The following is a 22,020-nucleotide window of genomic DNA, read 5'->3' on the forward strand; positions in this document are numbered from 1 at the left end:
CTGTAGTGCAGAAACTTCCCTTCATCGATCCACATTAGATTTTTACAGCAGTTACAAGTATTTGGAGCTCCCTGGAACTAATTACACCCATTCTCTGACAAATGTGCTTTTTCTATGCTCTCCTGACTTTTCTCTCAAACTTCTTCATTTCCAAGCTCCCACAAACCACAGCTTTACCTTCTATTAAAACAGTCCCTTCTCCTAAAGGGAAGGGGTTTAATTATACCTTAGTCCTTTACTCTGACACTCTTGGTTCAAACTGACTAAATAGTTCAAAGGTGGCTTGGAAGAAGGGATTGAACAAAGACAAGTATAAAAATCTTTTCTACCGTCATAGGCCAGCTAATAAAGCAGAAGAGGGCTGGTCACACCACAGGAACATCCTGACTTACTACTGTCTCATTTACTCCTCTGTCCAACTCTTTACTGAGTTTCTTGCTTTCCTTACGGTAACACCAAAATTTGCTGTTCCATGAATTCCTCTTCTATCCATCCTCTGTAAGGTTATGCATCACCTTAGATATGCGACAACACAGTGGACAGCTCTATAGCCCTACATCCATGCTGAGTGTCCAATCCTGAGTTAATGGCAGCTGATCCAACCAACACGTGACCTTTCCTGCCTGCTTGCTGTCAGTAGAATGGTTAAAAAACAAAACAAAAACCAATGAACCACACACCTCTAGTAAGAATTATAATGACCCAGTGGCAAACACTGAGTTCTAAAGCCTGTGAGGGAGCCCCCAGGAGACACACCAACACCCCTGCTATTTACCAGCAGTACCCTGCTCACCACCAACAGGCTGCAGGCTCTTACCAAGGAGAAGCATCTTGCATGGAAGAGGAACTAATACTGAAATAACAAACCAAGCTGTACATTTCTTTCCACAACTAACCTAAATAATCTTTATCTCAATTCTGAAAGTACCCAAATCTTGCATACACTATTGATAAGTATAAAGCATAGAATATTCGTATACATATTTCCAAAGGTGGTAATTATATTCTAGCAGTGGCAATCTCTCAAACTGGGAAGGTAACTAATTTCAGCATTAAAAGCTGCTCTCTTAAGACAGTGGTTCTGCAGAATATTCTTGCATTTATTAGGCTAACCATCTTTGGCTGGCAGGCACACACCTCTTCTGGGTACATTTCCTGACTCCAAGCAGCACGTACCATTAAAGGACAGAGGATCTGACTGAGGGCACACAAACTGCCTGTACTGTTCTCCAGCACTGTCATGTGTTCCAAGGATACAGAACATCGAGAACAAAGCGAGTCCTTAAGGGAAGGCAGGAGAAAGGGAAGGGAAAGTAAGGCTAATGTAAAGCAGCAGCAGCATTTTGCCTCACCTAGTTTCTCACCTGCTGTGCTAAAAGGGACTTAAAATACTGCAAGGCCCCCTGCTCCTCTCCCATCTGGGGAGGGATGCGCATGACAGGGTTCAGGTAGGGAAGAGGGAAGTGGCTCCTTTTCCATTCTGCAACAGAGCTCTGACAAGTGGTACAGCTTTAGTTTTGTAATCTGTACAATTCATGAAGCCAAAGAGCTACGTAATTTCTTAAAGCCATCAATATTTAGGTTCTTCTGGAGCTTTTTATGAAAGCAGGTCCATTCCAGGGACACTGTTAACTAAAACATCAGTAGACATTCAGTCTAAAAATAAACCCCATTCTAGCTCCTCAGTCCCCAGCCAGGTGCAAAGCAACAACTGAAACACTCCTGGGGAAGGTTTGTTTAGAAGAAATACTAAAACATTATCAATCTGACTTCCTGTGTAGCTATTTAATTATCTGACAGCCATTTATACAGAATGCATTTTGTGCCTGCCTAAAAATCCCACTCCCAGCACATCCTTTACATACTTGGAAAGACTACAATTTCATCTACTGTATCTACTTCCAAAGAGCTTTCTCCCCAGGAAAAGCCTACCAAAGAATGTATATTGATTCAAATGCTGGAAAAATAAATTGATTTTTCTCTGAACAGGAATTCCATAGGATATGGGAGAACCCTGTATTTTTTATGTTCAGTTTGCTTGCAAAAGCAAGGTTTACCCAGGGAATTTGGGGGGAATAGAGAGGGAGAGAACACTTTGGAAACTACTCTGTCAGACAAGAATACAAAAGATTTATCCCACCTCAGACTATGTGGGACAAGAATAAAAGTAAAACAGAGATCTGTAAAACCTTCTGCTTTGTATATTCTATTTGATCACAGCATTATAAAACATCATCATTAATTTAGGCACCCAAAACCACAAACCAGATCACTAAGAGGAACCTGTACTTAGCAAGCTGCCACTGCACCCTAAAACCAGTGAAACAGATCATTACTCACAGAATGAGCAGGCATAGGGCACACCATCACCCTGCTAGCAGAGAGAAGGAAGTTCCTCAGGACTACAGCTAGAGAGACTGAGTCTGACCTTCTGCCTCAACTCCATTAACCCTTCTCACTCTGTGTTTTTTGTTCTGTTTAAGCTGTGGTGATATTCTGGCTGATTATTTTCTGGATACTTCCAGAGGTTCAAAGGGGGAATTGCTATAAGCAAAGATATATCTTCCTTCCCCTCCCCTTTAGAAACCAAACAAGAACATTCTCCTGATACATCTTGGCAAGCAGGACATTTGGCAGGAGAAGTAACCAAACCCTTTACAGAAAGTGAGAATTTTGGTGGATTGCATTGTTTCAAAACTCCTGGAGACCATGTGGGGCAGTTCCTGGGAGGCATAATTGAACACTTACATAACCATCTATGTGGAAACCAGAATTCCACAAATCCCCAAGAGACCATGTCTATCCGAGCAGCTTGTGGAGGAGAATTTCAGACACCTCACTCTTCTGTAAGCTACTGTCACAAGACATTGCTTTAGGTTATACAATCTCCTACACCTTAGGAATTCAAATTTAGAGCATTTAACTTGATAATCCATTGAAATGTTGATATAACAATTACCAATTCCTCTCCTTTTTCAAGTGAGAATGATGAACAATTAAATCTTTCACAGTAGGATGTGTTTTTATCCTGATTTTGTTTGGACACAAAACTGATGCTATGTCACTTATCTTTCCACATTCTGTTCCTCCACCACTATCTTTTAACTAAATCTGGCACTGATATTTCTTCCATGCTCCCACACATTTTCCATGAAAATCAATGACCAAGAAGAACAGAGAAAACTCATTAATGCTCTTCAGTGAAGTGAAGATGGGTTTACCAATTGCAGCATTTATCTCAGCACTGACGGTGCTGTTTGGACACAAAACTGATGCTATGTCACTTATCTTTCCACATTCTGTTCCTCCACCACTATCTTTTAACTAAATCTGGCACTGATATTTCTTCCATGCTCCCACACATTTTCCATGAAAATCAATGACCAAGAAGAACAGAGAAAACTCATTAATGCTCTTCAGTGAAGTGAAGATGGGTTTACCAATTGCAGCATTTATCTCAGCACTGACGGTGCCTTTGGCAGCTGGAAATCATTATCTATTTTTCCAGCAGGAAGTGGGCAATCAGGAAGCAAACACCATGTCCAGGACCTGGCACAGCTCCACAGCCCTTTGCAAGGGGACAACAAATAGGTTGAAGAGATGAGAACAGGTAAAGAGCACTGCCAGCACATTTGAGATATCAGAATATTGTGATTTGGGGTAGCAGCTGGATAACAAGGATAAGCATGTTAGCGAATGGAGGGAAAGTCAGATTAATAGTGGGAAAGGTGCAAAGGTAACAGAGACAGGAACACAGCTTCACTACACATCTGGTGCTCCCTGACCTAATTAGTGTTTGGGTGCCAACTGACAAATCTAACTTGTCAGCCACTTGGATATCATCAATTCTAATTTAGACTTGAACAGTGAGACTCTTTATCTGAAGCAATTACAGTGGCCATGAATAATAACCTCTAAGTGCATAATAATGATCTCTGTCCACGACTACACTCACATTAGCTAGGAATGCAGAGCACTAGGAGTGCACATGAGCTAAATAGCTGGTGCTGAGGACCCAACACTTACGCAACACAGGTCAATAATTTTACTTTGGGGTAGCTCTAATTTGCTTTCATGAGCTGAGCACTGTCTGGCAGTAGGACTGCAGCTCTTGGAGTTTATCTTCTGGTTTACCTTCATCCAAAAATATCTCAGTCTGAGTAAATTGAAAGGTTTCTGCAATGCAAACCAAAGCACAGTAAGTAGCAACAATTGGAAGATTCCTAATCTGTACCAAAATGCAACTGCAGATACACCCAACGTGCACTGTATGACCACACTCACAGCAGTAAGTAGTTGAAGTAGAAACCTTTATAAAAATGATTTCTCAGTAAAGAGCCAAAGGTTGTTATGGGATGATAGTGAATGTTTGAGAAAAACTTTCTGTGAGGCTACAAAATTACTCTGATAAATAAGTCGACAAAAGCAAAGGTAATGTGAGGCCCTCTGTCATACTAAAAACCAAATGAAACAATAAAACTTCTTAAAAATAAAAAAAATCTCACCACAGTCAAAGAGATTTCTGAAGCAGTCTATGTGTTTGTCTTTTGTCTTCAAAACTTATGATCTTGAAATGGAAATTATACCCTGCTAATACACAGGACACCACAGGGCTCAATCTAAGGCTAAAAACCTGAAATGCTGGAGTAGTTTCTTAGAAACACCAGAAAAAAAGAGACACACAGATACAGCTAATCCAGGAGCTATGAGACAACCTAGCCAGCCCTCACCTCCCCAAACAAAAAAAAAAACACATTCTTCCCACACACCCCTAAGGAATGGAAACTTGCAATTACAGATAACAAAATTAACATCAAGTTTATGATCACCATTACTGATACTTTCAATAAATTTCTCTCCAAAATGTTACCAGCTTCTAAAATTATAAAGTAACACACATCAATACATAGTGAGAGAAAGTACATGATCCCTTTGCTACATATTTACAGGTGGCTGAAGTGTTAAATAATGTATTGATAAAAACCTATGTTATACTAGCAAACTTATAGCTGCTTATTGAATATCTATCATGTGTTTTTTTAAATTTATAGAAAGATAAAATAATCAATGGACCTGCTAAAAGAAAAAAACCCACATGAACTGTATCAGAATAATGGAGAATGTTTTCACACAGAGCCTCCCTAAATTAGGAGCTTTGAATGTACACTCATCTTATTTTCCTCCCCGATTCTGTCCCTATTCTGTGTGTTCACACAAATGAAACATTTGCATCTGTTCTCTAGACTACAAACAAGCCAGCTTTGATTTTGTAGTTCAGACCACCTCCTGATGCTTTACAGCCAACAAAGTGAGGAATAGTCAGTAGCTCCCAACTTCAGCTGAAAACTGCATTGTATGTGGATGAAAAATGACATGTTGCTATTTATTTGGAAACAAGGAAAATATCCTTTGTGCTTAAACCATCACTGTATAACAAACCTCTCAGTTCAGAGAAGGCAGACACATTCAGCTGATCTAACTGTAACACATGCAACACATTGCAGCCAACCATTACTTCTCACAACACAAGCAACTGGAGGGTACCCAGTGACCTCAGCTGACATGGATGTAAACAGCCAAAGGACCTGAAATTTCACATTGTGTATAATTCATGCAACTTGCTGCCATAGGATGCTATTCAGGACAAAAGCAGAAATAGATTAAAACAATTAAAAAGGAAATCAATAAACGAGGGTGAGATTTGGTGATTACTATAACACAATTCTTCAGATATAGCTTTTATTGGTAACCACCTAGCTGTGAAAGGAATCCAGTGCCCAGTATGAAATGGGTAACTATGTCCAGTTCCTCTCCAAAGTGATTTAAAACTGGATTAGGACCAGGGAAGTAAATATCAGCACATAATGCCATGATACAACTAGAAACCGAGTTGATACATGGCATGTGGTCTCTTTAAAGATCCTACTCACTACCTACAATCTCTTTTTCTGGTCTCCCAAATTAACACATCAAAGCATTCATAATAAATAGAAAGTAGAGTACAGCAATGTTTTCTGCCTTGTAAAAGCATATATGAGTTAGGTAGGGAAGGAAAAAAAAAAAGTAAAAGGTACTACCTTTATTTTAGATTATATCTCTCTAGACATGTGAGACAAGGGCCAAGGAACAATCTCTGGACACAGTCCATTCACAAAAATGTAATTTCATTACAGGTACAGTGTTGTCTGCTCAGAAAAGGTCAAAAGATCAAAGCTAACAATGTACCATTTATCCTCCTCCAAAACTCTTAGAGATACATTCTTCCCCAACACAACTTATAAAGCAAAACTATGACCCAAGTGTCATAAATAATACCTTTACAGATTTTCCAATAACACAAACTGGTTGTACAAGATTCAGCCTCCAACTCTATTAATCTGTACCCAATATTCAAGTCTTTTCTTTTCACAGAAAAAGAGAGACCTGACAATTCCATATATTTGAAGAAAGTTTTCCTCAACTCACTGAAGTTTTTTTTGGAATTATTACAATATTGTGAAAGACAAGCAGCAACAGCTACTTTTAAAAATCAGACTACCTCTAAACTACCAGTATTTTTCAAGTAGCTATTAAGAAACCCCAGAAAGATTCTAGATCTCAGAGTGTGCATTTTTGCAATAAAAGGGAACGTGGGTAATTTCCCATTGGCATCTTTATTTTGTGTACAATAATTTTACAGCAAACATAAGATTACTATTTAATGAAGTTTATTTTGTTTTTCTGTGATGAGGTAACATTCTGCCCCGTAAAGAAACTGCCTTTAGCGCTTGTTTGGTTGGCCAATGTCTAACACCCCATTTAATTTAGAAAAATTAACCCCAAACCAAAAACAGTAATTCCTTTGTGAAGTGCCAGAGAAATGTGCAAACAAAGCCTTCTCTTCCAAGCATTTACACACTGTCAGCATGTTTTAATATAAATTTCCACCCTGCCTGTCCTCCCCTGAAGCAATGCATATATGACAACATTTCAGAGTGTGTTTTAATGGGATTTTCCAGTCAACCAAAAATCAAATTACAGAGAAGTTATGAAAGAGTCATAAACACATATTTCATCTTATTGAATTATATGGTAACTAGGCAAAAGATAATGAGGCAAAACTCCTTTAGAGATTTTATTAAGTTTTCTGTCATACTGGGGAATTGCATAAAGAGCGCATACAGAAAGTTGTACACCACCAGAATCCACAGAGCAGAAGCAGTAAAACAGAAGGGCAAAGAGCCCTACAAACCAGGGGGAAAAAAAAAAGAGTTAATTTTAAATACTAAATACTCTTATTTCCCTCTCAACACTCACGTCCATTATGTCTCACATAACTTTACCTGAATTTCCAAACACATGAAGACGCAGACATTTTCTTAGTGCATTGCACTTAATTTTTTTTCTGAGTAGGATTTGAACAAACCTAGCTGTGAAGCTCTTTTACACATTTAGGGTATAGCAAAACATGTTTTGACTTCAGCCTTGAAGAGGAGTCAAGGAATTTCTCCTCCTCTCCCACCACTGCCACCCACGCTTTACTGGAGATCAGCCCCCTGAAGTGGTTGATGCAGTTCTGTGCTCTGCACTTCAGCTTTGTCTTCACCTCTCCCACTGATCTCCCTCTCCTCCTCTGTCGCTCTGCTCCCCAGGACAGCCACAGAAAGGAAATGTGAACTTTCCAGACTGTACCTGCCACCAAAGTCAACCTCTCAGGGAGCTAGTTTTGCAACCCTTGTGACCTCTAGTCCAACAATTTTACTCATGGTCCCTTCCAATCAACTACTACGGAGCAGTAGAAAACCTTAAATTCATGGCAGTTTTCCCAAAGGAAGCACACTAATCTAGAGGATGGAGGTATCTGAACATCATAACTGGAGAAAACTCTAGAAGATGAACTAACACTAATTCAAGCTGTCATTTATGAGGAAATAAGGATCACAGTGAAGCTCTAAGTCATAGCTGATCAATCACACAGAATAAATCCATACCTACTAGTATCTAGGTCATACTTAAAAACAATTTTTTGCACTTTCCAACATCGTAAAAACATTAGAGCATCTCCCAAAACTAAAACAGTAATTCTATTGTTGCTCTTCTACTCCTTATGAAGTGAGTCAGTACAACACCCATTCTGTCTGAGTAGGAAGCACAAAAATTAATAGAATGTAATAGAAACAATTCAGAGGATGTTCATATTGAACTTTCTAAAACTCATATGCCAAACTGATGTGTCAAATTTGTGTGTGCAATTAATTGTATTTGAAGATGTGATTTATCTTAGTTGTGTCAAAAGCATACACAGAAAAAAAATAAAGTTAGCTCTTGAAAACTTCATTCATAACTGACAGATTCTCTAGAGAATCTAACATATCTAACATTTTGTTCTTGGAAGATGTTCCCCTATTCCCCCACAAAGCTGAACACCTACCTCAGGATACAGAAAATGAGGAGTCTTCTAATGCAAAAGATACACCACTGATATTTTTCAGGTCTCTCATTCACACATATAATACACTGCAGAAGTCATTGGAGAGATCCTAGAAGTCCTGCCCATCAGTAGGTGCATCTCCACCTGCTGATTTCTGGTGTAGATCACTTCACCCATACAGTTTCATAGAACCATAGAGCAGCCAAGGAATGTCAAAAGATTGTCTGGTCCAATCTTTTGTGTGGAAGGCAGCCCTGATGAAGTTATCTAGAATCCTGTCCAATTGCAAGAAACAACCCTTCTAGTTACGGGGACCCCCCATGTTCTTGGGGAGGTTGTTCCAGCGATGATTGAGCTCAGTGTAAAAACTTTCTTACACTGAGATGAAATCTTTGATCAAATCTTTGCCAAGAGTTCCTAACAAACAGCCACAGTGAAAGTGCTTTGATACTTCCATTTTTGAGAACTGCAGATCTGATGAGCTTGTAGTTGGGCACTTTACCCTAAGTGGCCCTTCTATAAAAGACCAGTTTGTTCACCTTTTCACCTACTCGCTTGTTTCAAAATAAAACTGATCAGGTCCCTGCTGCAGTTGACTGCAGAACACCAGGGAAGCAGTCAAAATGCCAAACCCAGCAAGGATGGAGTGGAAAAGGAAGAACTTCTGTTTTCAGGCAGTGGGAGAAGCTTAGATCAGTTAAGCCGCTTACGCAGCTGCACACCCAATAGGCCGTGCCTTTATTTTGCTGCTGCTGCCCACAGCTCTGACAACCAACAGTAGCAAACAGCAAATAGCACATGAGTTCATTCCATTTCTGATACTCAGAAGTGTTCAGCAGTACTGAAATAAAATATCACAGACTGTGTTCCTTTCAGCTGCCATGGGAGAAATCTATAGGAAAACCAGCAGGAGATTTAACTAATTCTGACACTGAATGAAACAAATGAAACCTCATTTAACCCTTCCCCATTCCCCATAGCCATGACTATGGAGATTAGGGACAGAAAGATAAAGCAGAAAGTTGTTTCTCCTCCTAGGTTTATTTAGTAAATAGCTTGAAGAGTTACAGTCTGCAAATAAAAGCTGAAGGATACACACAAGGTTAGTAAACAGCTCACTGATAAACCCAGAGAAATAGCTGGGTGCAAAAGTTCACGTCTGATGAAGCCACTATTTATGAATTTTCCTGCTAGGATTCCATAAACTGCCTTCACACCAGTGAGCCGACAAATTCACATCTTCTGAGTCATTCTTCAATGCCAATTAGGAAACATTTACAAATACAGCTGATTATAATAAATATTACAATTTAGACAGTTATATTAAACAGTTAATTTAGTGATTGGAATTTTAATGAAGAATTGCTGTAAAGTGAATCTTGAAACTGGTCCATCCATTGTTATATTACAGGAAAACAAAGAGCTCAGCAAAACAGGAATATCCAGAATTACCACCATTCTTGGTGTAAACAAACAAACAAAAAAATCTGACCCACCCTGAAGTTCTGGCAAATACAGTTTTCTGCAGTTTCATGTGACAAAATGAATACTTCACTGGAATTAAGTTTTATGTATGACAAATTACTCCTGTCCTACACTTCACATGGTGCCTCTGGATTTTAGTGTCACTTAATTTGACCACTCTTGGAGTAATCATATTCATACAGACTGACCACTAAGATGAAAAACTGGAAGTATGTTAAGTGTGTAATCTTCAAATATGAGATGCCAGCTTTCAAAAGTAACTTCGGAAGCAACAGAGAAGGCTGATTCAAACACTTTTAATGAAACATTTCACTGAGCAAGTAAAACGCAAATGTGTAAAATGTGAGGGATTGCAAAAATCTTTTAAGATGTAAAGGCAGGATAGTCTCTCTCCCTCATCTAAAGAGGCCTAAAGTCAAAAAGGTAATCTACTTACACAAAGCAGCATTCCTGGTTTGAAAATGGCCAACACTTGTGCTACCACAGCATGCATGTCAGCCCTGGATGCCAACTCCAGTATACTGGGCTGTGCAAGTGTATTTCTTGTTTGATTTTATAAATGTAGTTCTGAACAGATGCATAACTTTTCTTTAAAGTTATTTTACATAGCAATTATGTATTATTAAAAATAAGCAACAGCCTGAAATAGGGCACAAAAGAACTCTCAACAGATGTGTTTTCTTAGCAAGCCAACATCCATGGTGTGATTTTAGGTGGTTAGCATGGAATTTCTTTAACTGTCAGTATGAAGATGGGCTTTGCTTTTGAAATGTAGCTATTCTAGTAATAGTATTCCGCAACCTTGATTAAAACACAGATTACTTGATAATCAGTGTCATCAAAATTGTCAGCAAGAGAAGAATATAAGTGTACTTCAGATTTCACAAATGTGTATCAAATTTTACTTAAAAAGAAGCAGTAAGACAAGTAAAGGTAAACAAGGAAAGAACTGGGTATGGTCAGATTAGATTTTAAAAGTCAAATAGTTACCAACATCTGAACTCAGCTGGCAGGAGAACAGACGAGATTAGGTCATTCAGGCCACTCCCCTGCCAGCTCTGTAGGGTTCTCTACTGCACCCTGCAAGTGCTTTTGTTTATAATGTGGAAGAGGAGAGGAAGCAATGGTGAAGGCAAGAAAGTAGATTGTCTTTGGAGGCTGAAACAAAACAACCATTAAAGAAACACCAGCCAGACCAGACAGCATCCTGGAATCATGGCTGATGGGAATTCATGAAAAAGCAAGATGCAAATGAGCAACAAAATTCAAGATTGAGCTGACAAATTGAAAGCAAAAGCTCTTAACAGAATGGTGCAAAAAAATTAGAATTCTTGCCTATAGGAATCTAGTGTAATTTTTTGAGTAAATGGGAAGAAATTACATGTAAGATTTACTGGAATAATGGAAGAGGGAAGCAGAGGGGCAAAATGGCCTAGTTTTTCCCCAGTACTCATGCCTGGGTAAGTGCTACTAAGCACATCTCTTGTTCCCTGCCTGTCCAGCTGTTTCTAAGAGCCAGGTAAGAGCCAAAAGCAAGTCAGATAAGTCTTTGTTTTCAATCTGATTGATCCTGTAATCTGCCTCACCAAAAGAATATGGAAATAGTTACACTATCAAGTGAGGGAGGTCACAGCAGCAGGCAGAACAAAGTGATGGACAAGAGGATCACAGGAAAAGAGAACTGTTTAAAATAACAGAGCAAACAAAAATGGTTCACACTGCTGTAGTCTGAAGTAAGTTAGCACTGTCCTGAAGTATGTTTTATCCTGCTTTTTGCCACAGAATTTATTCATGACTCCAGATAAATTACCTAAAAATGCTGTTCCAATGTGGACACCAACTACATACATTTTATTTTGCATCTCCCAAAATTTGACTGCTTGATTTGCAAAAGCAGAATAGGTTTAGAATAGGCATTTAATTTATTTGCACCTGTGCACTTAACATAAATGAGGACAACCAAACTCAATACCCTGAAAAAAATCAGATCCTACCTGGACCAGATTTGGCCTCCATAGTTTTATCTTTCAGTCTTTATGTGAAATGGGAGGATGATTTTCCTGTCTTAGGAGAGTTTTGTCAATTAAAAGGGGAATTAGTTGACTACTGAGATACTAAGGTGACAAACACAACAGAAGATACAAAGAAATTTGTAATTCCATAGCCAAAGCTGAATTTGATGCTGATTTGAGTCACACTGAGTAAATGTCTCAACATCACGCAACCAAAGTAAGGAGGATGAGACCAAAATACTTCATCTCTTTAATAGCCTGTGAACAACAGGATTTTTTATGCAAGGAACAATATGTTATTACTTAATAGAAAACTGTAGTTCGATCTAGTATGAAGAGACTGAATTAAAGCTAACTTCAAAACTTCAGTTCTCCATTTGTGTTTCTGGAAATGACACTGTTAGTACAGTTACTCAGTGCGTAACTATCCACTTCTCTCAAAAGAAAACTGGTATCACCAAGTTATAATATCAGCACCTGCATGTAATACAACCAGATGCAATGCTTTGCTGTTTTGAGTACACCAGTTGGGCACAAATTTCTAGATGAACTTGTGTGAGAAAAGGATAATCCAAGTTTCACCCGGGGATTTCCTGATATCTTCTAGTTCCAAGAACAGATAGTTACTCAGAATCCCAGGTTCTAGCCTAATCTGTTCCAGAAAATAAAGTTTTCTAGTCTAAAAGAGGTTGAAGTGAGACGGTTGAAACTGAAGAGATAAGCAAAAATCTGTTTCCATGCAGTACTCTCACACACAAATTCCCTGCCCCCTCTTTTCTGGCTTCTAATCTCACTCCCCTGGTTCAGCAAGAACTACTCTTGCAATCACAGTCACCTTTACTAGGTAAGTCTCCTCAGACTGCTCATCACCTCTTGCACTTGTAAACCTCCCCCACAACTGCTTTATCAACGGCATGCCCTCTGCTCAACACAAGAGCTAGAATGTTCAACCTCCCAGCTGCATAATCCCTTTACACAGGTGTGTATCTGTGTGCATAATACACACATGTACATTAAAAACAGGAATTCTACACGCATACCTACTCATTTATGTACAACTAAATAAAGCTCTTTCCTTCCCAACCACATTTCCTTGTGCCAGTATAAGCATTCATACGGCAGTGGAGGGAAACAGACGTGATTACTAACTAGGTTAATCAGAAAAAGTGTTTAAAAGGTCATTTTGAGTCTGCGGGTAATGCTCCATGCCACTTGTCCCCTGCTCCCCTGTATCAACAGTGGTGCCAGCATGGGGAGAAGATGGTACAGGAGGTAGTAATGCACAGAAAAAGTACAACTAGGGTTTTTTTTTTCAGTGGTATTCAATAGTAATAATAAATTTAAGGTCTTGATTTTAATCTAGAACACCAACATCTGCATAACTGTCCCTCTTCACGAACTTTTCTATGAAAACTTGAAATTCTTTTAAGTGTTTTCAAGTGCTTACACTTCCTTTTACTCACTGGCTCCATTCCCCTCTGTTTTGTTCCAAACAAGCCAAATCACTGCCTGCTCTCTCACTCCTCAACCAATGTAACATTCAATCCCAGCTTCAACTGTGGTAACACTGGGGCTCCCTCTGCCCCTCCTGTTTCCTGTGGATGTGGATGTATTGTTCCCGTGCCAGCACCAGAGCCAAGGAGCAGTCCCCCAGAGCCCGGGAGGGTCGGGCTAATTCCCAAACACAGCTTTTCCATCCCAGCACCCGCAGCCTCAGCCTCACCGCCTGTCCTGGCCGCCGCAGCTCCAGCGCAGACGGGGCCTCTGGGTGACCGTGCCGACAGGGAAAAAGTTTTAACAGAAATACGAGAGCTTCGGACGGCTGCGGCTGTGCTCTGCGGGTTTGTTTTGGGGGATGGTGTTTTTTAAAACTTCGGAGAAAAATGTATCAGCTGCCTACTTTGGAGAGAGTCGTTAACCTCTTCCAAAAGATAAATCCCGCAGGATTCTTCCTTTGTTTAATACACTCCACACATTTTCACCCCCAGCTTACTGGAAATGGCACAAACCCTTGGAGAGGAGTTTGCCGGGTGGCTGCCGGCCGCCGGAGGGTGGCGAGAGGCTCAGGGCAGCGGGGCGCGTTCCGCCCTCACTCCCTTCAGGGGTCCCCGTGCGGTACCTCCGCCCCAGGCTCTCCCTGAGGGCACCGCTCCCGCCGTCCCCGCGCCGGGCAGCCCCTTCCCGCCGGCGGCCCCCGCCCGCACCCCGCGCTACCCGCACTCACCGCCTCAGCCCGTACCTCATTCCGCGCTGCCCGCACTCACCGCCCAGCCCGCACCTCTGCCCGCACTCACGGCCCCAGCCTGCACTCACCGCCGCTGCCCGCACTCACAGCCGCCGCCCGGGCGCGGAGCACGGCCGGCGCTGCCCCAACGCCCGCTGCACGCTCGGCGGAGCAGGAGGAGCCTCCGCGCATGCGCCCGGCTGCCCGAGGGCGGACGTGAGGCGGGGGGGACTGAGGGCGACCCGCCGCGCCCGCCCGTGCCCCGCTGCGCCCGCCCGTGCCCCGCTGCGCCCGCCCGTGCCCCGCTGCGCCCGCCCGTGCCCCGCTGCGCCCGCCCGTGCCCCGCTGCGCCCGCCCGTGCCCCGCTGCGCCCGCCCGTGCCCCGCTGCCCATTGCCCCGGTGTCCGTGTTCACAGCTGGCCCGGGGATCAGGGGCCCCGCAGGGTGGCTATCGGCCCCCTCCCCGGGGCAGGGTGATCTCCCCGCGGTCGCAGCCCGGGGCTCGGCACTCGCCGGTGGTCAGGAACGCGGGCGCGGCCGCCATGGCCTGACCGAGCCTCCCCGCCAAGGTATTCCCAGTCTTAAAGTTTGAATCGGTATCCCGGAATTACAGAATCAATTGGGTCGGAAAAGACCTCAGAGGTCATCGAGTCCAAGCTGTGACCGAACACGACGGTGTCAACCGGACCGTGGCCGCATCTAGTCTTTCCTTGAGCACCTCCATGGACGGCGACTTCAGTACCTCTCTGGGCAGCATGTTCCAATGTTTAGTCACCCTTTCTGTGAAGAAATTCCTCACAGTACCCAGCCTGTATAGATAGTCACAGTTTTTTCTTGTAGGGAAGACACACGCACAGACAGACACACGCAGACTGGTAATTGTGGTCTTTGATGAAGAGCTAAAAATTGTGCCACAAGTAATGATTTTCCCTTTTCATACGCCCCCCAAGGTGGCGGTGGCTGCATGGAGCTATGGGGCTCATTGCCGAGAGTTCTGAGCCTTTGGGTGCTCTCAGACCTCACTCTCTGGAAGGTGCATTTCAGGAACCCTAAAATATCATGTTCCACATTAAAAAGTAAGGGTTGGTTGGCTTTCCACACTGCCCAGGATTGATCTGAAACCAGAGAGTTTGATAGCTTAATTTTGTTTGTGATTGGGACCTTCATTTTTGCCTCTACAACTTTTAATGGATGTGTATGGAAAGAAGATGAAGCTCCTCAGAAAATTCAAAGCAAATTAATAATCCCTATCTGACTTCAAAGGTGCTGTTGTCAGCGGTGCTGCGGCCTGATTATAAATGACTTAGGAACAATCCACAAAAAATAACAGCTTGGCTTGCCAGAAGAGAGATTGAGGTCTAAATGGTGTGAAGCGTAAAATACCATTTATTCTGTGAAAATGGAATTGAAGTTCCCTATAAATATGCAGTGGGCTTTTTTTTTTTTTAAGTTTACATCTCTTCTGTCTTCAGATTCAATGAATATGAAGAATATGACTATGACTTTTTGTGGCTCAGAGTTTTGGTGGGTTACTATGCTGTATACCAGGTCTTTTAAACTTTATTTTATATTAAGAGACAACTGACAATGAGCAGAAAATAAATGAGGTAGCACTACAATCACAGAGAAACTGAGGGAATGGAAAGATGAGACACAGTTTGCAATAGTTCAGGCCATATCTCAGCTTCTTTAATGAATCTTGACTTATAATAAAAGTTAATCCTTCCATATATGTCAGCTGAGAACCGACGCTGAGACCATCAGGTTTTAAACAAAAGAAATTACATTAATGTGTCTGACAATTCTTTGACAGAATTATCTAGAAACTCCAATGCCTTAAGTCAGTGGGAGACAAAATACCTCCGCTCACTGAAAGTTTGTTGAGGCTCTAACAACAAAATGGTCAGCAGTGACCGTAAAGAGAGGCACACACCATCAGAGTTTCCAAGAGAATTGAATTTACATCTGCTTTTCTTTGGAAGGCAGGGAGTTTTCCTGTAATAATTTACAAATACTTGCTACTGGTTGTTTGAATATGCAGTATTCAACCAGATCTTAATAGCAAGTGGTTGGGAAATAACCAGGAAAAGCAATAGATGAAAAGTTTCTTTATAAGGGTCAGGAGACAATATTTAACTTAATAATTATGCAGCGCTTTCTTCCTTGATTCCAGGTGCATTGCACAGTTTGTTTGTGAAGGCTTAGGGCGAAAAGCTCAAAAGGGCAATGAAAAAGTTAGAAAACACTGGGAACAGAGGACAAGAAATGTCACAGCCATATTGGAAGAGAGAAAACTGAGTCTGCTGAAAGGAGAGGAGGCATGAAAACAGACCAATAGTTGAGTACTGAGTATGAGTTGAGTCATTGGGGAACCTTACTGTTGTCAATTTTTAAGGATATAATTTAATAAAATTTAAACTACTTAAACAATTTGTCCAAGGTGGAATTTCTGAACAGAAAGAAGCCCATTAGTATGGATAATAGTTTTGCTGTGTAAGTACTTCCCTTGGATTTTTGAAAATTAATTCAAATCCCAGCTCTTCTACTTTGCATACATAAGGAGTAACATTTGGGTCCCACTTCTTGGAGATGTCTTACTTCATGTAAGTACTTAAATATTCATGAGAACAGCAGCAGTAAACCCACCAGAAGACCCTAATATCCTGTTGCTGAAGGTACTCTCAATGCCTTTGTCTATGACATTAATGAAGATATCAAGTGACACTGACCCCAAAACAGACCCCTGAGGAGCACCACTTGTCACTGATGTCGTTTGGACTCTGAGCCACTGATCACTATTCTCTGGGTGCAACCATCCAACCACTTTCTTATCCATCTAACAGCCCACTCTTCAAATCCATCTCTCTCCAATTTAGAGAATTTGAATGACACTCAGTGTTCATAGTCCTAAACCTCATTTCTTCCCCAAATTCTGTCATGATACAGAAATCATTTTAATACAACTAATATTAAAATATATTTTTTAGGTCATATCTGCTTTCATCTCTAAGAGTAAACAGTCATTTCCTTTTGAAAAGATTGTCATAGACAATTACACATTTGCTTCTAACTCCAGGTTACCTTCAGTGTGTCTACTCCTAACATGAAATAGAAACAAAAGTGAGAATTCAGCCAAACTTTTCTGGGGTGAAAAAAATATCTTTATGATACCCAGGACCAGGACAAGGAGTGGGAGAAACAAGGATTTTGGCTGAAGAGAGATAAAAGTTCAAAAGCTATTGCAGTAGAAGAAGTGACAAGTTTAAAAAATGGGAGGAAGCAGAATTGTGTCCCAGCACAATAGCTGTGGTACTCTACTGTTTTCTACAAAAATATATTGTTGTATGTACCCTAAATTTAGGCACAGAGTACCCATATAAAGGAAGTGTGCCTTACAAAGTCTTATTTTTTGTATGAGTAACACATTATAAGTAAAGATACAGAACTTGCTTGGAATGGGCAAAGGGGAAAATTAATATAAAGTGTGATTTACTGCCAAGGATTATTATGAGTGTTGCCTTTTAAACTCACATATGAGTTTTCCCATCTATGCTGTGCATTGTGTTTGCACAGCTGATGTACACCTTGCACTAGAACATTTCTCTGAATGTCACACTTTTCACATGAATGTAACTGGTTTATTGCTTCTTTGCCATCAAGCAAAGCAAACAAATGTAAAGCCAAGAGGCTTCTGAAGTGCCTTGTCACACACAATCCAATGTCCTTACTGCTTGGTATTTCCTGCTCTGTGACTTTTTCTCTTCTGGCACATGGAAAACTTTAGCACTGAAGGAGTTAGTCTGATGATAAGAAAGCAATACAGATTTTCCTTCCTCCTTTTATCCCTTCATTCTAGTTTGCCATCCAGTTTTGAAACTTCAGATGTTTCAATGCAAGAATGCAAAGAAATGCTGACTCCTGTGGGGAACGACTGCATGGTATTTTCAGCATATTCATTCCCTCCATCCAGTTCCTCTGCCTTGGGATCTGGACTGTAACAGTCTCCTCTCAATCACATAGGGTAAATCAGCTGGTTTTTCAGAGCCCATTAAAGGTACCTTTTAGTCAGAGGAGGAGTTGGACCCTGGTGAGTGATGTTCTCAATGTCTCATCATGACCCCGATGCTGCTGCTGCTGCACTAAGCATCTCCTGCTGCACTTTGGGAGCTCAACATCACACACACAAATTCTACACTCTTGGGCTGTTTTCAAGTGCATTTAAATACCACTGTGTAATACATTAACTCAATTCAAATATTTTGGATTTTTTAATAATCCTTCATTATTCCAGCAAAGCAACATAGGAGTGTTTAGTTTTCTGAATGACTGCTCACATCTAAATTGCTTTTTTCCTTCAAAAATTAATTTATGTTTCGCTCCACTCCTTCTGAAAACATTGACAGGATTTGATGTGTGTTCCATTTGTTTTGTGAATTGCTCAGAAGGCACCATTTTGCATCTGTGAAGGTGGTCACTTGAACCAGTGTAGATCGCACAAGTGTGCAATTGATCTGAGCCAAATAGTACAAAGTAATTGCAAATGTATTTCTGTTCTGTTACTTTGATATGGAGAGCAGGTTGCCTATAAGTCCTATACCATTGTTCTTATAATGTATATTTTAGTTTGATTGGTGGCCTCCATATGGCACCTATGAAAGTTGACATGATTATTTTTTGATCCTGATTAATTCTGTATTTCATAATTTCTTCTGTGTTGAAAAAAACCAAACAAAAAACAACAAAGAGGAAAAAGAAAAGCAAATAATAGAAATATTTAAGAATAAACTGTGTCTTTCAGCTGTACAGATCTGCCCTACATATTAGCATCCACAAACCCCCACCACAGTATGACATGAACCTGCAGGTTATTTAAGACAGTTGTAGACCTTGGAACTGAAGATCATGTGCCCAGATCCTGGCTGGAGCAGCAAAATAAGCAATTTCCTAATCAGGGCTTGCAAGTAGCTTTGTTTCTCACTGAATAAAAATGTGAAAGTATTCCAAATATTCTTAACATCTTGCAGAAAAACAAATAGCTCATTAAATAATACCATCCTTAAAAGAGAGTTTGAAAACTGTTAGAGAAATTCCAGTTCCCATGGTATTTGTGGAAATAAATGATTTGGATTCACACTGCTAAACCCTGCCCTATGACTTTGGAATGTATTTCCATACTTTTAAGAGAAGAAGAGCAGGAAATAAATGAATGACTTTTTACTTTATAACACTGTGCAATGCTTTTGAAAACCCATTTGATATAAAAAATAAATAAGCAGCTACATTTAATAGAGCTGTTCTAGCAATCTCAATATCCCTGTAACATCACAAGCAACTTGGATTTCCTTTCTGTGGTTTGTAGTCTTTCCAGAACATCTCAACTAAATAGAACCCTTGTTATGAATTTTTTTTTTCTTAAAGTCTGTTCTGCTGTTGACAATATAAAGCTGATACACACATTTAGTGACAAGGCACACATACAAAAAGAGCAAGTATCCCAAGTATAAAAGGCAACAGAAATGTAAATGACTGGAAATTGACTTACTTGGTTTGTTACTTCATGCTGTCAGAATTCCACTGACGTGATCTTATAAGATGCAGACCTTTGTGATTTCTGATAGTAAATAAAAGTCTAAAAGACATTTATTCTGTACATTCCTCAAGTAGATATCTTGAATTTCCTCACAACACAATGGTGACAAAACCCTCTTGTGCTATAATTCAGTTAATTGAGAGATATGATTAGAAGACCCCGGTTCTTTTCTGGGTAGAATAGATCTCTGCGGATGAATGACCGACAGACCAGATGGGTGTCCTGCAATCCAGAGAGACCTTGCAGGAGGGATGGGTCAGTAGAAGTCTGATAAAGCTGAACAATGGGAAATGACAATTCCTGCCCCTGGGGAGGAATTACCCTGTACAACTGACCTCCTGGAAAGCATCTTGGCAGAAAAGCATCCGCAAGTCCTGGTGAATGCCAAGCTGACCATGCCATGTGTCCTTGTGGAAAAACATCCTGGTCTGTGTCAGGCAGAGTGTCCACAGCAGCTGGTGGAGGGTGATCCTTCCCCTCTGCTGAGCCCTGGTGAGACACACCTGGAGAAGGGCCATGGAGACAGCTGAGGGTCTGGAGAGGCTAGGAGAGCTGGGACTGCTCAGTCTGTAGAAGAGAATGTTCAGGGGGATCTTATCCATGGGTAAAAATATCCCATGGGGTGTTTTTCCCATAGAAGACAAAGTCAGACTCCTGTCAAATGTGCCTGGGGACAGGAAAAAAGGCAAAGGTGTAGACTGAAATCTCTTTTCTTTGCAATGAGGGTCAAACACTGAAACAGGCTGCCCAGAGAAACTCTGGAGGCTCAATCCTTGCGATATTAAAAATCTGTCTGGACATGATCTTGAGCAACCTGCTCTGAGCAGTTTCGAACTAGATCTCCAGCATCATCTTCCTGCATCAGCTGGTTTGTGCATCTTTCTCCAGATCACTTCCATGTAAATGTGAGTTTTGTGAAGGGTGAGGACAGCAGTGGTGGGCTGGGGCAGGTCCTGTGTTTTGAACCAAGTTAGATGATGTGTGTTAGAAACATGTTAGGGTGTGAGAGGCTTCCCATGGACTGCACTCAGGCCTGCATGGAATCACAAGCATTGAGCTTATGTATCAGCATCAGTGATTTAAACACTCACCTTTGGCTTATCCTACTTAGCACTGCCAAAAGCAAGTGACCTTCATGTGGTCATCCTCTGTTTTGAAATGTCTTAACTATTGTTTCTGGATAAGCCGGGGGATTTATAGGCTCACCCTGGGGTATTGTTGCAGTTTCATTATAGCTTGTTTCTACATAGCTAACAGCGTATTAGCAAATAACTGATGGGTGGTCAGGAGCAGGAGGAAAGGTAGTTTAATCTTCAAGCTAAAGATGCGCCCTTCTCACCTTGTTTTAATTTTGCAATATCCAGCAACCCTGAGGAAGGTCATTCTTTTTTCATGACTACACTGGAGCTGGATCCAATGGTCAGTGCTACAAACTGTTCTGATAAACATTCCACAGTTTGCATCTCTACAATTGATCTAGAAAACTGGTAAGAAACCATCTTAACAAAATCATGAGCTTTTAAAGAGAATAAAAGATAGTACAGAGATAGGAAACTCTGTCAGATGAGTGAAGATGAGCATGAAAAAATGGTGTGTGTGAGGGATCTAACCGAGAGATTATAGAGCAGCAATATGCAGAGAGAGTGCAAACAACAGAAAAGGTAACCATGTAATGATTAGAGGAGGACTGGAAATGGTTTCTCTAGTATTTAGTGAAAGGGAAGGGCAAGAGAAGCATGGAGAGCAGTGACCAAAATTTCACTGTCAAAAGAGTTTCTGGTGTATTTGTCTGTCATCCTGGTCCATTTAGGGAGCAATAAAATGGGGAAAAAATTACTTATTTCCTTGTTAGATAATAATGTGGAGAAATTGCAAGTATGCTTGAAGATAGGATTCAAATGAACAATAGTCTTGCTAAACTGGAAAAAATAGACGATAAGGTTGTACAGGAACAAACGAAAAGTACTATATTGGGCAGTTTACATACATATATTGTATATGTGAACTCAGGCTACTTTCCAGGGATGGATAATATTCAGAAGCCCTGAATTACACAGACTGTTTGGACATCTTTTTGTAATGCCTGTTGTGGCACCATAATATAAGAAAGATACAAAGATATTAGAAAGCATCCAAAGGAGGGCAGTGAGGATGATGAATGAGGAGAAGCCATGTGAGGAGGGGCTGAGGGCACTGGGTCAGCCTGGAGGAGACTGAGGGGAGACCTCACTGCACTTACAGCTTCATTGTGTGGGGAAGAGGAAGGGCAGGCACTGATCTCTGCTCTGTGACAGGACTA

The 22,020-nt window shown here is 41.0% G+C and overlaps 1 protein-coding gene across 5 annotated transcripts in view; it reads right to left on the minus strand.

The window, feature by feature from the left end:
* PRRG1 (proline rich and Gla domain 1) overlaps window positions 1-14,314 on the minus strand; it is a 54,303-nt gene extending 39,989 nt beyond the window's left edge. For 3 of the 5 annotated variants that reach the window (XM_088051767.1, XM_088051766.1, XM_014252335.2), the window contains exon 1: window positions 14,147-14,265. In XM_088051767.1, coding sequence (XP_087907893.1) covers window positions 14,147-14,151 — 5 coding nt within the window. In that variant the 5' untranslated portion in view covers window positions 14,152-14,265. Of the gene's footprint in view, window positions 1-14,146 lie in introns of all 5 variants that reach the window. The other 2 variants (XM_014252343.2, XM_088051765.1) reach the window with 2 other exon arrangements.
* Window positions 14,315-22,020: the final 7,706 nt, after the last annotated feature.

This window comes from Pseudopodoces humilis, chromosome 2 (assembly GCF_049639895.1).
Source record: "Pseudopodoces humilis isolate 2021_Gansu_Grassland_sample_001 chromosome 2, ASM4963989v1, whole genome shotgun sequence".
Lineage (NCBI taxonomy): Eukaryota > Metazoa > Chordata > Aves > Passeriformes > Paridae > Pseudopodoces > Pseudopodoces humilis.